General features: G+C 40.5%; 1 protein-coding gene across 3 annotated transcripts in view; it reads left to right on the top strand.

The window, feature by feature from the left end:
- Positions 1–14,524, top strand: part of MACROD2 (mono-ADP ribosylhydrolase 2) — an 858,369-nt gene extending 843,845 nt beyond the window's left edge. For all 3 annotated transcript variants that reach the window (XM_058834012.1, XM_058834013.1, XM_058834011.1), the window contains 3 exons: positions 3,751–3,834; positions 9,456–9,524; positions 11,338–14,524. In XM_058834012.1, the coding sequence (XP_058689995.1) occupies positions 3,751–3,834; positions 9,456–9,517 (146 nt within the window). In that variant the 3' untranslated portion in view covers positions 9,518–9,524; positions 11,338–14,524. The remainder of the gene's footprint in view (positions 1–3,750; positions 3,835–9,455; positions 9,525–11,337) is intronic.
- The last annotated feature ends 2,244 nt before the right edge of the window (positions 14,525–16,768 follow it).

Genomic DNA, 16,768 nt, shown 5'->3' with positions numbered 1-16,768 from the left:
CTCATGATTCTTTAAACAATAATTATATCTAGTCACATCTAACAATTGTATCATTTATCATATACTGATTACACAGGTGCAGTTTCACATGATCTTAGCAAGCATGAGGTTTAACATTTCCCAGGGCCTACTTTTCCCAGGGTTTGCCAAGCCTAAGTTTCTTCCTAGCTCCCTGAATTTTCTATGATTTTAAAATCTTTTGCTATCAAGCACTTGAAACATTACTTCAATTTTACTAATTACTATTAAGGGGGGAAAAGCAAAGATGAAAAAAGAGCAGAGATTTCTGTCTTCCTGGTATATACTTGTCTTATGCATTGGAAAAGGCTGGGAGCCCCGTTTGCCCATGCCAGCAGCCCATTGTTTCTTAGTGCAGGGCTGGTTGTGTAAGCAGTTGGCAAAGGGTTCAGGTAATGAGCTCTGGCAGGAGTACAATTGGAAATGGGAATTGATATTGAAAGCAGTATCTCCTGGGCTCCCTCCCCTTCAGGAACCCTCAGCTCCTGCATGGAGACCTGAAACCTTTTGCTTGTTTGTGCCTTAACCTGAAGGAATTAAATCGAGGGAGAGGCCTCATGAATAAATTGGTTGTCAAGGCAGTTTCTGGTATTGATCAAATTCTGCTATTTATGTGAATTGGGCTGATCTCGGAGTGAACTTGAATTGACTGCACAGCAGGGAAGTTATTTTGGATAATACCCTTTCCACATGCATGGCAGTATAGTGAATGTTCCTGTGTCCATCCCACAGTAATAATGAAGAAAGAAATTAAATTTATATTAACTGAATTTGTAACTCTTTCCAAAAATGAGATGGTAAACTGTGCAAACCTCCTCCCAAGATTTGTAGTGGTGCTCAGCTTCGTAAAAGTTCAAAATATCTTCTGTCTAGTTTGGCCTTGGTCATTGTTTCCCACTAATTTTCTTGCTGACAATATCCAATAATAAACTCTCAGTGTAAAAACCACTGATGCTGTAACAATCCCTACCTAGAAAAGATGGGGAATCAGGGTTTTAAATGTGGAAAGAATGTGAAAAAGCAGAACAAAAGCAACCCTTCTGACAGTATTTATGATTCTAAATCTCTGAAAAAAGTAATTTTGCTGATCTATCAATGCTGTTGCAACTCTTTCTAGGTTTGCCAACCCCCATCCCATGCCTGGTGGGATCACTGCAAATGGGAGACAACTGGAACAAAGCACATGTGCAGAAATTTACACATGCACATGTGTCCATAAAATTCTCTTTTCATTAGCCTCCATCATCACCTCTCACTATGCCAATAAACCTTTGCACCTGTCAGCTGCATGAGAGATTTCTGAAATGGAAAGTGAGAAACCATTCAGCAGTGTGGCGAAGCCAGGCATGCTGGCTAGTTAAATATCATGTGATAAGGGCTTGGAACTTCATGTGGTCATCTTCAGGCAGTGACAAGGGGAGAAACTGGGAGGCAAGACATAACCTGCCATATCATGTCTCCTTTATTTGGTTAATAGATGGTGGTTTAAAGGGGTCAAAGTCAGATTCAGAGGCAGCAGCTGCCAGTCGGAGCATGTTGGTGTTTAGCAGACATCCCAAATACCTACATCAGACATCCCAGTGTCTTGGTGGGTAGGGCTGCGTCCACTGCACTCAAGTAGAGACAGTCAACAGCACAAGGGGAAATGGTTTTAATGTGAAACAGTAGGTTTAAGACTGGATATTAGGAGAAAATTCTTTTCTCAGAGGGTGGTGAGGCCCTGGCACATATTGCCTTTTGAAGCTGTCATTGCGCATCCCTTGAAGTGTTCAAGGCCAGGTTGGATGAGGCTTGGAACAACCTGGTCTGGTGGAAGGTATCCCTGCCCATGGCAGAGGGATTGGAACTACATGGTTTTTAAGCTTCCTCCCAGCCCGCCTAATTATTCTGAGATTTTTCAAAATTTTATTTTTCATAGAGCTGCATCCCTCAGATAATCAAAATGTATCAAAATTGGAATGTCTGTGTATCTTCCTTGATTAATCAATGTGTTCATGGTCCCTTGAATTTCATATTGATTCTGCCAGAAGTCAGGCAGGGATTTTGAAACACCTGCTCAGTCTTGTACTTGACAAATCCTTGCCATATACACATCATTTGTGTGGGGTCACCTGGGTTTATCTTTTGCATGAGCCAAAAAGACAGGTGGGTCAGCACTGGGAAATCTTGGGGATGTTGGTACATAATAAACCACAGGAGATAGCCACACTCGGTCTCATGAATTTCCTGGAGAATCATCTGGAATTTGATACACCCACAAAGGGGCCATTTCAAGCAGATATGCAGCATTCTCAGTCACAGATGATTACAGGCATTTTGTTTGTGTCTGTGGGGACATGATTTTAAACCAGTGAGGAAGAGATGAAGCTGGTAATACAATGATCCACTGAAAGCTTCTGCATGAGAAGTAAGGTCTGTTAAAATGATAAGTAACATTTCTATCGCTGTAAAGTCATCCATCCCCCAGGCTTGGTAGGACCATAGGTCAGGCATTGGAATAGGCTGCCCAGGGAAGTGGTGGAATCCCCAACCCTGGAAGTGTTCTGAAGGTGAGTGGATGTGGCACCATGTCCATGGTTTTGTGGTGTACTTAGCAGTCTTGGGTTAACAATTGGACTCTGTCTTAGACGTCTTTTCCTACCTTAATGTTTCTATGATTCTATAGGTAGCGTGCCAGAAGTTGTCAGTGAAAATAGCATTGACCATCACAATGAGCAGAGAGGAAGTTAAACTGCCCATGATACCATTGGTTTGCAGATAAAATTAGAAGGAAAAGTGGCTGAAATTTTCAGTGGTAGATATTTTTTTTTGGACAAAATTAATGTAGTACACTCCAGTGGATTTAAAAAGCCCACTTTAGAATTCCACAGGAAAAAGTAGGAGGTTTTTGGGACAGTGAAGGTTTCATCTGTGTTGTTGACGGACTACATTATTTCAGTTTAAGAATAAAATGTTTATGAAATATATTACTACACTCTGCTGTCTCATTATTACCACCCAAATGCCTGGTTCACTTAGTGACCAGTCACCTGATATCCTAGAGTTCAGTCACAGGATGGGTGCAACAGGCTTTACAGCAGCCACAGAAGTAGAGAAGTAGCATGATGGAATGTAAATAAAAACTGACTTCTTAGCCAATGGCAGAATAGTAGAACTCTGTCTAAAATAGCAAATCCATTTTTTTTTTCTTTTCAAATGTTGTTAGGAGTTTGAATCTAAGCTTCCAGACAAGCCTGAGGCAGAAGAGATAAAAATGTTGAGTTACAATGATAAAATGCATTTTCCTACATTCATATTCTAGTTTCTGTCTGACTACCCAGTGTATTTGAACTCTTCACTGTATTTATTTTCTTTCTGCTAGCTAGAGAAACTTTATAACTGTGATTAACTCCCCATCATATATTGTGTTTTATGAGCAGAAGGGATTCTTTAAAAACTATGAGAAAAGAATGGTGGGGATGCAGAAGCATGCACCACGATGCAATTTTAACAATCCCAGTTAAAAAAGAGGATGAATTGGCTAAAAATATTCAGACAGTTATTTTCAAGCCATATTCTCCCTGTATCCTCTGTCCTCTTCTCTAGTGGGTGCCACTATACAACAGTGGAGTCTACAAAGGTAAGAGCATGCCAGAAGCAAAATAAAAAAGCCAGGTATGAGGAGTCTGAGAATTAGACATTAATCAGGTACTGTGAGTATTGATTTTTCTCCTTCTTTGGCTTATATTATAGGGATACAAGAGCAAGAGGAATCTCCTGTGGAGCCTATGAAAATTGACCTTGCAAGTCAAGCAGCAGATGTTTCAAATAAGGATGGTATGTTGTTCTGTTATTTTCAACTGCTTTTTTAGGGTAATGGCTTTAAAATGACAAAGAGTGTGTTTAAATTGGATATTATTAAGGAATTGTTCACTATCAGGGTAGGGAGGCAGTGGAACAGGTTGTCCAGAGAGCTGTGGGTGCCCCATTCCTGGAAGTGTTCAAGGCCAGGTTTGTGGGGGCTTGGAACAACCTGGTCTGGTGGAAGGTGTCCTTGCCCATGGCAGGGGAGTACAATTAGATGGTCTTCAAAGTCCTTTCCAAGCAAAACCATTCTGTGATTCTGTGTATTGTCTGTAAGTTGATACCTAGCATTGCCCTTCTGGAGTTTGTTTATATGTCTTTTTGGGGGTTTACACCATCTCTGCTGTCTTGTGAGTCTGGTGGAAGTAACTTTCAGTGCTGTAGCCCTGCTTTTTGGGTTGATTGGGTTAACATGTTCAGTTGGTGTGTTCCACACTGCTGCTTTTTAAGTAATATTTTAGACCCTCTGTAATGTTGATCTTCATATAGAATTGGCCAAGAGGTGGGGGCTCTAACTGCAGTCAGAAGATTATTTCTGAATATTTCTGTGCTGGTGCCCAGCTCCATCGAGGGGGAAGTGTTTGGCAGTATAACCACTCTGAACTTGTATGTTATTCTAGGTCAGCTATGATTCCCTTTCCTCCTCCTTTCAGTATCCATGTGTAGTTCAGTCTGGTAACAGTTCTCTCACTGGGACTTTTACTGTTAATAAAATAACCACAATTTAGTTGACATAGCAGCAGTTCCAGTCAGGTTTGTGGACATAATCAACCCAAAATTCCTGACTCGGAAATTATATTCCTCCAACACTGACCTCCATGAGACAATGATCCACCTGTGTGGCAAATTCCAGCAAGGGCTGAGCACTAGGATACTACTCGAAATCTGCAGTGTGTAAACATCCTTGTAAACAAAAAATAATTGACCTTCTGAACTCACCCTGTCTGTAAAGAAATAATGGTGGGAATGAACATCCTGGTGATTAGGCTTTGGTGAGGCAGATCCTTTTTCACTCGTCTTGGTCATGTCTTGTAGCATAACAGAGCTACAGGGTTTTGTTGGTTCTACACAGAGGGGCTTTTTTACTTCCCCAAACAGCAGTGGGCTTGGGATTGGGTGTCCAATCCTCATTTTATACCCATAGACTCCTCTCTGTAGTGAAGGCTATTTTTTATCTCTTTCCTTAACCTCCTCAGCATTGACATAAAATAAATTGAAGTCACACTTTTTTACATCTCAAAGACAAACCAATTATATTCTTTTTGCTATTAGTTACATGAAGAATCTGATGCTGATTTCCTTTCTCTGATGTCAGATTGTACTGCAGCATTTGAATCGATGACTGATTAGATACTGGCCTGTAAAGAAGTTTGCAAGCACAGGAAAAGCAAGTGTGCATAATGAATTTTCTTTTTTAAAAAATACAAGAGATTATGTTGTTACAAGTAGAAGTGCAGAATAAAGCCAAAAGCAGCCTTCTCAGCTCACGCTTTGAACAAACCCAGAAGTCATAGCACATTAAAACATTTGAATTGTGAATCCATGGGATAGTTTGGGCTACTTAGTGAAAACAAATCCAAACTTACTAAAGGAATATCTTAAGGGATTTCTGGCTGGAAAGTGACTGCATAGCTGTTTCAACATGTGCCATAGGACAGGACAGCGGTTTCTGAAATGAGTGATAGGTTTCTCTGTTTCAAATCTTGCTTATATTGTAAGGTCTTCTACATATGACTCATCTTCTACCTTCCTTTCCTTTGAACTTTCTAAGTTATATGAAAGGACAGGAAAAGGGTGTTTGCTTAGGCTGCTAAACAGTACTTCACTTGTCAGGGAAGTCTTTGTTTCTAGACAGCTTAAATTGGTATTAGGATTATATTACAGGATGTTTTTCCTTGTGGACATATACTGCGTGTTAAAAAAAAAAGAGAGAGGAAGGATCAAACTCATTCCCTTTAACAGTAATTTTTATGTAGATTGCCTATTTTTTTCTCTGGTCCCCTTCTTTCCGCCCCAAGAGATCTCATTGTTTCACAGCTGAAAGCACAAGCATATATCACTGCATCCCCTTGGCAGCCCAGCTCTTGTGGTTTAATTTCATGTACGACAGCACGGTGAAAAGTGCATTAGTGATGCAGAGAGTTTAGACAGCTTAGGTGGATTTCAATATTGGTTCATCCAGTGGGCAGGTCCATGAGAGTGATATATTGAAGAAATTACTATTATTTGAGACCTGGGCTTGATTCTCCATCAGGAACACTGTCAGAAGGTGCATCTGTAGCCTGGATTAGGGCCATGATACAGACACATATTTGTTCTGCCAGTTTCCTTCAGCCATGAGAGCAGACCCTTTTATATTAAATTTCTTGTACCCAGGACAGGTCTGCTGATTAATTTTTTAATGATGGCAAACCCCACCTTTGGTGATTGTGTTCTTAGAGGGTATTTCTCTGACAGCAGCCTTTTTTTTAATTTTTCTTCTTTCCTTATTTTTTCTTTGTCTTTCTTTCTTTCTTTCTTTCTTTCTTTCTTTCTTTCTTTCTTTCTTTCTTTCTTTCTTTCTTTCTTTCTTTCTTTCTTTCTTTCTTTCTTTCTTTCTTTCTTTCTTTCTTTCTTTCTTTCTTTCTTTCTTTCTTTCTTTCTTTCTTTCTTTCTTTCTTTCTTTCTTTCTTTTTCTTTCTTTTCCTTCTTTCTTTCTTTTCTTTCTTTTCCTTCTTTCTCTCTTTCTCTCTTTCTCTCTCTCTCTCTCTCTCTCTCTCTCTCTCTCTCTTTCTTCCTTCCTCCCTTCCTTTCCTTCCTTTCCTTCCTTTCCTTCCTTTCCTTCCTTTCCTTCCTTTCCTCCCTTTCCTTCCTTTCCTTCCTTTCCTCCCTTTCCTCCCTTTCCTTCTTTCCTTTCTTTCCTTTCTTTCTTTTCTTTCCTTCTTTCTTTCTCTCTTTTCTTTCCTTCTTTCTCTATTCTATCAAAGCTATAGAGACTACTAAGGCCGTTTTTCCACCTGGTATTAGTCAGATCAAACTTTTCACAATGGGATTGCTTGATCATCATTTTTTGTTTCAAGCCTGTGGAAAGCTGAATCCTGATTTAAATCAAAACACTAGTAATTCGTTGTCATCTTCTGTCCAGGTCTATGGCATAATATCCTAGGCTAAAGAAATGCACTCTCTCTCTCTCTCACAGATGACTTTAGCTTGGCTCTTGAGTCTCCCATTTACCTGTCTTCTCCACTTAGGTGCTGGGCTGTCACTCCTGGCTAGCTAGCCTTTGAGCACATAACTCTCTTGCAGGGATGAGGAATAATGTTGCACTGCCAAAGCACATCCCTCAGGTCAGCAACAACCACAGGGCTGTGATGGATGGCAATTATTTCCTGGGTTATTTCTTCTCCTCTTGCAACTTTCATGCTTTTGGGGCAGAAATCACTGCCTGATCATCATTTGAGCTGATAATTTTGGCCCCCAAAGGGTCAAAGATGGAACAGAGAATGTCCACATCACACAGATATATCCATTAATGGCATAAAAACCATCTGTGAAGGTGCATCGGGAGGTGCAGGTCAAACTGAATTTAGGAGACAGGCTAAATGTCTCCTAAATTCAGACATTCTCCTAAATGTGAAGGTGCACTCTTTGCACTCCAGGTGCTTCTCTGAGCAGTTGGCTGATATAGCATATTATGGGGAAGTGCAACAAAACTGCTAAAGTGAGTTAGCAGTTTAAAACCTCTAAAAACCTTGCTTGTCAGGGAAAAGCCCTGTTTCAGCTTGCGGTGGGATTGGATGTAGAGCACCCAGGGCTAATGCTGCCTTTCTGACACCACCTCGTGCTGTGAGCCACATCCCCACCACAGCTGGTGGCGGTTCTTCCATGTGTTCTTGTGCTGTGTGCTTCACTGCTGTGCTGTTTTCCAGCCAAACAGAGAGAATTGTGTGGCTGTGCTCATGGCAGCGTATGTTGGGGTGCACTCAGTGGTCTGCAGAAGCCCTCCCTGTCCCTAGCAGAGCTCATGCAAAGCTCGTAGGAAAAAGTTCATCTGGGATGCTGACAGAGCCTAACCACAGGTTTCAAGTCTGGATTTATTTTACAGGAGGTTTCTGTAGAACATGAGTGAAGGCTGATGGTGTTTTCAACAAATACTGCCAGTGAAGCTGTCCAGTGTAATGAGGCTGGGAGAGGATGCTGTTGTCAGTGTGCAGCAGCCTTCCTTCAGTGATCTTTTTATTAAGCATCCTGTCTTTGCTATGCAAATATAGTTAAAGAAGGCAAGCCTGCTAAATGTGATGCGCATCAGAGCTCTGTAATCAGGAGAGGATACTTTTTGTATTATTCATCACTTACATCCAGGAAGCCATTACAGTATCTTCTCTGCATATGGAAGATAAATAATTTACAAATAATTCATCAAAACCATAACAGGTACATTGACATGATATTGATTCAGAAAAGACTTCATACTGCCTGGCTGGAAGTAGCATCGTTACTGATTTGGGTTTTTTTTCCTTCCTCTCTCCCATCTTATCTTAGTTTCCAAATCTCCTAGTCATGTTTGAGGTTTTTCCCTGTCACCCATGTTAAATGCCTCATAACCTACAAGTGATAACACAACACAAAACCAGGGTAAAGAAAGAAAAAAAATGAAAAATGGTTTTAATATAAATGGCTTAATTCCATTTCAGTGCAGAACAAATACTAGATACTAATCTAAACTGCAGGTATTTATGTTTAGCTTCACTACAACCAATCACACCTGCCATTGTTTAGATGGTAGTTTTCACAAATGTCATGGTGAAATTAGTTTAAGCCTTCTATTTCATTTTTTTTCTGTAATTTTAAATTAAAATAAGGTTGGCTTTTAAATGGATCTTACACTAACAAACTATTATTGTAGGACTGTAGTGACATAGCCTCTGAATCCTTCCCTAGGTTCCAGCAATTTACAGTTCAAGAACTTCTGGAAGCAGCATCTCTCAAACAGAGACAAGATCAAAAGTGTCACAGCTTGACTCCTGCAATTTAGGGCCATGGCTAATGGGACTTGGTAGTGTTAGGTTTTTGGTTGGACCAAGTGATCTTAAGGGTCTTTTCCAACCTAAATGATTCTGTTTGTCTATGGAAATGGATCTATGTTCATCCTGTGGCTCAACCCTGAGTCTTACCAGGGACTTTGTCAGAAGCCAGTGTTTGAATCTGAGGGTCAAGAACACTTGGTCCAGTGAAACTCTAGATCACTCTTTGTATCACCTGTGTCTCTGCCTGTGGCCTGCAGAAAGAGATGAAGGTCCTTTGCACCTTGAGCTGGACTCCTTGGTCTGTGCTTCCAGACTGGATGGACGTAGACCAAAGGGGAAAGCTGGAGCCAAAGGCTTGCCTTTCTAGTGATGCTAAAGCTTTCCTTCCTTCCTTCCTTGCAGGACTGTTTGTCATAGTGTCCGGGGAACTCCAGGTTAGGATGGGTCCCCTAAGGGACCTATTGATGACTTAAGAGATTTCTTAATGCAATAAATGTCCCTTTTGGTTTAAAAGCAGTTATTACTCCACATGATAAACTTCATGAGTATCATTAATAGAGTTTAATGACCATCTCATTTCTTTTTCAGCTGAAATGAATAGTCAAGTTGAAAGTATAAACGATCCAATGGAAACAGAGCGGAAAGCTTAAGTAACAGGTAAGACCTTCACAACTATTTTTTTCTCCCCTATTTTCCATACAGTTTCTGTAAGAAAACTTGCTTTGAAAGCACCTGACATAAAATTTACCAAAAAAAATAAAAAAAAAAAATAGGAAGACAGAATACAAAGAACTGTTTCAGATGGCCTGTATTACATAATAAAAAGAAAGATTTAATTTGTCAAGCAGATATTATAGCAGCAATCTGCAGCTGTAATGGGTTTGGGTAGTGCATGGTCTGACATCATCAGAAGGCAAAACAGCACTGAGATAACCAACAGAAGAATAAATGAGCAAACAATTTTTGGCATTGCTTTGGAAAATGATGGGCAACTTATACTGGTTGGAATGAAGCTCAATTCTATATGAGCTGTATTCTGGGAACAAAAGTTTCACATTGCAAGGGGTTTGTTGCCCTTGGCTCTCCAGTACCTGATGTCTCTTCAGCAATACCACTGAAAAACAAGGCAAATTCAGACAGCTGCCTTTTGGAGCTTTTTTTTGGCTTTCCACACTAAATGATAGTGCTGTGGCTGGAGCAGCAGTGGCTGTTGAGACAGTGTTTTTCATAGGCATAAACACCATTTCTCCTAGACTAAAATGAATAATGTAGTGGGAAGTCCAAGGCTCCTCCCTAACAAAAAGATGCAGTAGCCATTTCTCTCTCAGAAGTGATTTCAGTGCACACTTCTTCCCTTGGTGTTGGGTTTTTGAGAAATTCCAGTATTATCAACAGCAACATGCCATATTTACCCTTGTAATGGGGTTTCATGTAGCACAAGGGCGAGTTGTACAATGGCAGCAGCTGTAACACAGAGATTTTATTATTTGTTTATTTCTTATTGAACATAACTCTTGGTCCTTATCTGCATGCAGGTGATGTGTTACTGTACTGCTGGAGTGAGAAGTCTCCCTGATGGTGTCCCATTTAAAAAGTACTGAAGCAAAAATAGGATGCACCCTCAAAATATTGATTAAAATACAGCATCCATAACTCTTCCTCTCCCTCCTTTAGCTTCTTGCTCAAACAAAAAAGAGAAAATAATAAAATCCTTAACTTAAAAAGACATCAATATGTTAATACCATTAATCTGTTTAAAAAAAGGTGTTTGAATATTACAGTTTTCATGTGGCCCTTAAGAAGTCTGTTTCTCATGCTGCATTTTCCCATAGAAATTATTATCTGTGAATGTTTAGGGCTGGAGTAATTTTTGCTCATGGATTAGTAATCAATTAATAAATCTCTCCAGTTCCACTGCAAGATGTGGCTTTGCAGCCATCTTTCTGATACAAAGGGTCAGATCCTGGGCACACCATGTCTTGCTCAGCAGTTCAATGGAATGCACAGGATTAGAAGCAGGCATCAGATTCATTACAGCTCTCTGTCAAAGTCTTCCAAACTCCATTGCTACTGTTTTAATTACTAGGAGTGACCCCCAGGGAGGATTGATCATCCTGTTAAATCTCAGAGAATCTCACAAGGGTTGTTTTCAAGCCATGGAGGTCCATTTGCTTCCTATTTTTAGTACTGTAATATGTTGTTTGTCACCAAAGCACCTGCCAGAGCTGGGATTATCTGGTATCATCTGTTGCTTGATGGTGCTCTGGAAAACCAAGGCACCCTGGATAAGCAGAGGTAAATTGCTCAACCAATATTAGCTGTTATATATAAGCTGTGTCACACACACATATTGGACAAGAAAAATAAACCATAGGTATCTGTTGCTGTAAACATGAGACCTGGATTCTTTGCAGACATTTGAAAAATTTACTTTTTTCTTTCCACTTTTCTCTCTACTGCTGTGGCGAAGGAGGGATGCAGGAGAGGAGAGACCCAAGGAAACCCTACGGGCAGGCGCTGACATCCTACAGCATCATTCTTGGCTGAAAAGAGCACACGGAGATGATCAGCGGGTTGGGAGGGGGGGAGCTTTTGGGGGAATGAGTCTGCTTTTAATTTCTCTTTGTTCTTCATTCCATTTCGTTCTGTAAGCCTGTTGGAAAGAATCATAACATCCCAGGTCTAACAATGTTTTTCAATTAACCCTGCATTTACAACAGTTTCTTCTGAAATGTGAGTCCCTCTCTTACACTGGGTCTTTTTTCCTCCTGCATCATACCATCACACCTGTTTCCAGGCCCACCCCTTTTCTAGCATCTTTATCTTCTTCCCCATGATCAGCCTATGCTGTGCCATGTCCTTACATGTGAATAACACATATGGCCTCAAACAGCCCGCACCCCAAATCCACCCTGCTTTTTCCAGTTAGTTCTGCACATCTCAAAACCAGTGCTGTAAGTATGACCTTTGGGTACAGGCAGGCAACAGACATTTCCTCGATGCTGGAAAGGCTGTGCATTCGTGGCATCTTTAAATACAGCTCCCGGCTTTAACAGCTTCACACAGTAGCTTTTGTGAGCCCTCATTACATTTTCCACTGCATATGCATGAATTTTTATTTTTTTTTTAAAAGCAATTAACAGTTATTTGGATAAGAATGTCTCTCCATATGTCAATTGTTCTGCCAGCAAATGCTGCGCTGAAATTCGTAGAAAAGGAACAAAAGGTTTTCATGTACATTTCCCAACTGTACTGTAACCGAAACTGACAGAAAATACACTGGATGGAAGAGCACGAGACCGGTGTCCCTAGTGGGATGTGCTACAAACTGTATTTTAAAGTGCTGTTAAGAATAATCTGGTGACTTTAGCAAATTGATTCTAATTTGATATTTGTAAGAAAATAATTGGTTCTGTTCTATTTTTTTTTTCACCCAAAATATTCCTTAATCACAGAATAGGTATTTAATATCTGTCCAGAAAAAAAAAAAGTAAAATAAAAAGGTAAGACATATCTCTATCCTCCTGTGATCTGGGTTCATCCCAGCTAGAGCAGTTTCAACGATAAATCCTGTGCTGGAGTAACAACAGCAAGTCAAGGGTGACCCAAGCATACCTAATATGGGCTAGGACAGTCAGTGATTGTTGTTAAATCAGAAGGGTGTGAAGGAGAAACAAGGATTAGAAAGTAAAACAGTAGAAGCATCAGATTATATACTGAGAGTACAGCCCCTAGAAAGGCATCCCCCCACACCTCCCTTCTCTGTGGGACTCCAGCATGTTTGCTTGAGGTGGGATCACAAGGTGTTTATTTCTGTGTGCTGCCTCCAGTGGTGCATTCACCCGGCTGTGACTTGCGCCGGAGAGGGTCTCAAGGATCTACTTCATCACCTGGAGTGGAGGGAAAACTCCAAATTGGATCAATTGTAGGAGTAAATGAGCTAATGTTCATCTGTTAATTGGTTTGAGAATTCTGCTAAGATTACCTATATTTGGTAACTACAGTTCCTCTGGATTTTGTTCTCTCCAAATACTCTTGAAGGGACTCCTTGTTCCCTTTGAGGTGCCTCTGATGCTTTCCTTTCCCAGCTTTGGGGTCATGCTTGACAGAAGATGTCTTTTGGGATGTGGACTTTTCTGCATGCTCCCTTATGTTTCTGTGTATTTTCCATACTGCGTTACTATGATTGAAACAGGCTGTCATAATAGGTAGGTCAGGAGTGGATAAACACATCAGGAGGATGGCATAACTGTGATAACTGCAACAGACTATCTAGTCCCCTAAATGTAGTTCTGTTTGTGCTTCCCCATGGGCAGCATTAACATTAGCCATGAATCAGATGTCCCTCTGTTTTCACCAACTTTGGTTTTAGCAAAGGAGCCAAAGGGGCGGCCCCACGGGAGGCTGGATGCTGAGGTGTGGTCATTCAGAAAGAGATAAAGATTCCTTAAATGTCTTGTGAAGACTGACTGGCAGTTAAAGAAAAAAAATAAGCTGCAAAATGCATCATATTAGACACTCTCTAGCCCCTGAAAGTAATTTCATTTTGCTTTTTATTTAACCTTAGTAGACAGTTGAAACAACCATTTGCCCAATGATGTGTTGGCAAAGCGTGAAGTCCAGAAAGCGTAAAGCAAGGAAACCTATGAGTAGATTAAGTCCTTACTGTACTATTTGCAGCCTTGTTTATATCTGTCTTCCTTTGGGTGGGTTTTGATTTGAGTTGTTGGCATTTTTCACCACTCATAAAGTGAGTATACTTCGGCAGCATGAGTTCTCAGCTGTGTTAGTAATAGTCGATGCAGTCAGCCTCTGATGTTCTTCTGGAGATGGAGGAAGGTAAAGAGCTGATGTTGTGGAAGAACAAGTGTTAAATGGAGAATCACCATACTGGTATTTATGTCAAGGATTTTGATTTAAACAAAATGTATTCACAGTAGGTGGTGTAAAGGGAGTAGCAGCCTTTGGGTGCTGATGTTTGCATTCAACATAAGAGGCTGTGCTTGATTGTTGTTTCTCCTGTGTCTGAAAGTGCTCACCCCTACCATTAGGCACAATATTCCTCAGGCTGGTGACTGCTCCCGTGATGACATCCAAAGGTGATACTTAGACAGTCTGTCATAATGGGTCACTGCAGCTAATTGTCACTCTCTATAAAGCACTGAGAAAGCCTCTCTTGGAATTAACACTGTTCTGCTTTAGGACTTGAATGAAATTATATTAAAAAAAAAAAAAAAAAAGAGTTTTCTCTATATGCAGTGCATGCCGGCTTTGCTTTTAAAATTACAAAATTTAACAGAGTATGTGGATCTATTTTCTTGGGGAATAGGGATTTTTATCATATTATTCATCCAGGATTTGCCTTACCCTGACATTTGTGATATAAGTTTTAAAAAAGTGTAAAAATTGAAGAAGGTAATTTTCTTGACCAAAAAAATATGTTTTTACTTCAATGCAAAGAAATGTAGAATGTTGCTTGAAAAATGTCTTCTAATAGATGGTCTAGTAGTTATATGGGTTAACGTATGCCTTTTTTGTTACTTTGTCATTTACATGCTTAACCTGAGTCTCGTTACTTTCCTTGTAACTTAAAGAACCAATGCCTTCATAACTATCTTGTTAAAGCAAATCGTTAATAAAGCTTGTCCTGAAGACAAGGCAATGCCACTCGTGTGTTTATGCCCCCCTCACCCTGCCCATGGTGCAGAGGTCATTTTGGCTTTCCATGAAGGACATTTTGGTTTGGATGTGCCATCAGCAACATATGCAGCTGGATCCTCATTAAAATTTATCATTTGGCAGATTCTTGTAAGAACCAGATACCTCCTGGCAGGGAGGGATTTTTAGAAGATTTTGCAGCTCAAAGGGGAAAAGACATTTTGGTCCCATTGCTGCACAAGAGATGTTACAAAACCTGTCCTGTTGCATTAAATCCCATCATCTGTACCTGTCAAAGAATACTCCATATATATGCAACTCACAGGTATAATAGAGAACTATGTATGCTAGATGTTGTCTGTCCTTTCTACCATCACTTATTTAAAAAATGGATAGGTAGAGGATACTTCAAAGATTGCCAGAGTGGCTTTTCTTCTTCCATGACATTGATGTAGGTGAAATTGTGTGAACCAACCCAGCCTTACTCTTCTCAGCCAAGGCTTTAATCATCAATAAGTGAGGGGGCAGGCTGTGTGGGCTCAACACTCCCCAGCAAATGGCTTCCTTCTCTGAAGTTTCACCTTTCCTTGTGTGCAGCCCTTGGGCTGCCAAATGGAAGAGGAGATGCATGGCAGAGGGGAACGTCTGCCTTTTTGCCGTATGCAGGCCCCAAATGTGTGTATGGTCTGAGCTAACCTGAGAGACACAAATACCAGCAATAGCTCTGCTTCTCACTGGCTTCAGCTGGTTTCACTGTATCTCCAGAGCTGTACAGCAGTGGAAGCTCCTACTTTACCCACACTGTGCCTACTTCTGCTGCAACAGTGTGTGTGTTTAAAGAGAGAGCAAATAAATTGCCTTCTTAGCTAGAAGAAAGTACTGTCCATCCCACCCTTCTTGACTAGCACAGTGTCAAGAGGAAGAACTCCATGCCATTGTTGGAGTATGAAAAAGGGCATGTGTTAGAAGTGGCACAGGTCCTCCACAGAGATGTTTTTTCCACGTGATCTGGATTAGGAGAGTCTTCTTGACAGATTTCTAAACAAAGTCTGAAAAGGAAGGTGTTAAAGTGATGGATTTGTGCCTGGGAAAGTCTTCTGTGGAGATGATTACATTGGGTGTCAATCTGTGTCTACAGAAACAGGGGCCCTATTACCGATTTCCCTAAGCAGCTTCTCAGAGAGAGTCTCCAAAAGAAATTGGGTTACCTTTCAGGATTTCCATGTGAATCTCCTCAGAGGGTTATGTGCATGCTTTAAATTGGCTTTGATTCCTCTCCCTAGCCCCCTCACACAGCAGCTTCTGAAGGGGTCATTATGACCTTGGCTTATTTGTAAGGTAAGAACTGTGCTTTGGGGATTTTAATTAGACTTGGGGTTAGGCTTTATTTATTTATTTTATTTATTTATTTAACTGAACAAAAAAGTGTCCAGAGACATTTAAATACCCTAATTTCTCATTCCACTAGAATTATCAGCAGCTCCTTAAAGTAAATGTCAAATCACTATTAATTGTTTCATAATTCACCAATAAAATATTTATCATAATGAATTCCTTAAAAAAAAAAAAAAAAAAAAAAGAAAGAAAACTAAAAAGATTCCTGATGAAAATGCAGACAGTGGAGGAGGTACCTGGGGAGGCTGCTCCATCTGGTGGCAGCTCAGGACTCGTGGTTGGGGGTGGGGGTGCCTCTTATTTACATTACACACAGGTGAAATTGTCCTCCAGTTTAACCCTGTTAAGCATCATCCGCTCCTTGGCAGAAGAGCATGAATCCATGCACTTGGTTGATGTTGGAAAACTTGGTTAGCATTGGCCACTAGACACACCTCACCTATGAAAATTACCTTTAAAATTTAAAATCACCAAGCTCTTCCTGGCTTTCCCCAGGAAAGAAATGGAACAAGCTTTTATAAATAATTTTCAGTGCCAGTCTGGGTAGCAGTGCTGCCACCAGCTGTTGCAGAGGCCAGGGAGCCTCTTTGGCCTTTGCCCTCTACTTCCAAGTCCTACTTATTTCACACCAGTTTCCAAGCACCTGCTTGGTAGAAACGTCCTTCTGGATGGGACATGTAAGCCTAAATTATAAGATTTTAATATATTTTTAAACTATATAGCAACAGCAAGTCAGGAAATGGTTTTTAAATAGAAGCAGAAACAGAGGAGGAGAGATCAAATCACAAGACAGTTGAAACAAGCAGCAGAGACCCACAAATCCAGAAGCACACAAATGGCCATCATGA

Source organism: Poecile atricapillus, chromosome 3 (genome assembly GCF_030490865.1).
Source record: "Poecile atricapillus isolate bPoeAtr1 chromosome 3, bPoeAtr1.hap1, whole genome shotgun sequence".
Lineage (NCBI taxonomy): Eukaryota > Metazoa > Chordata > Aves > Passeriformes > Paridae > Poecile > Poecile atricapillus.
Note: the sequence above shows the minus strand (reverse complement) of the source record. Positions and strands in the feature narration are given on the sequence as shown.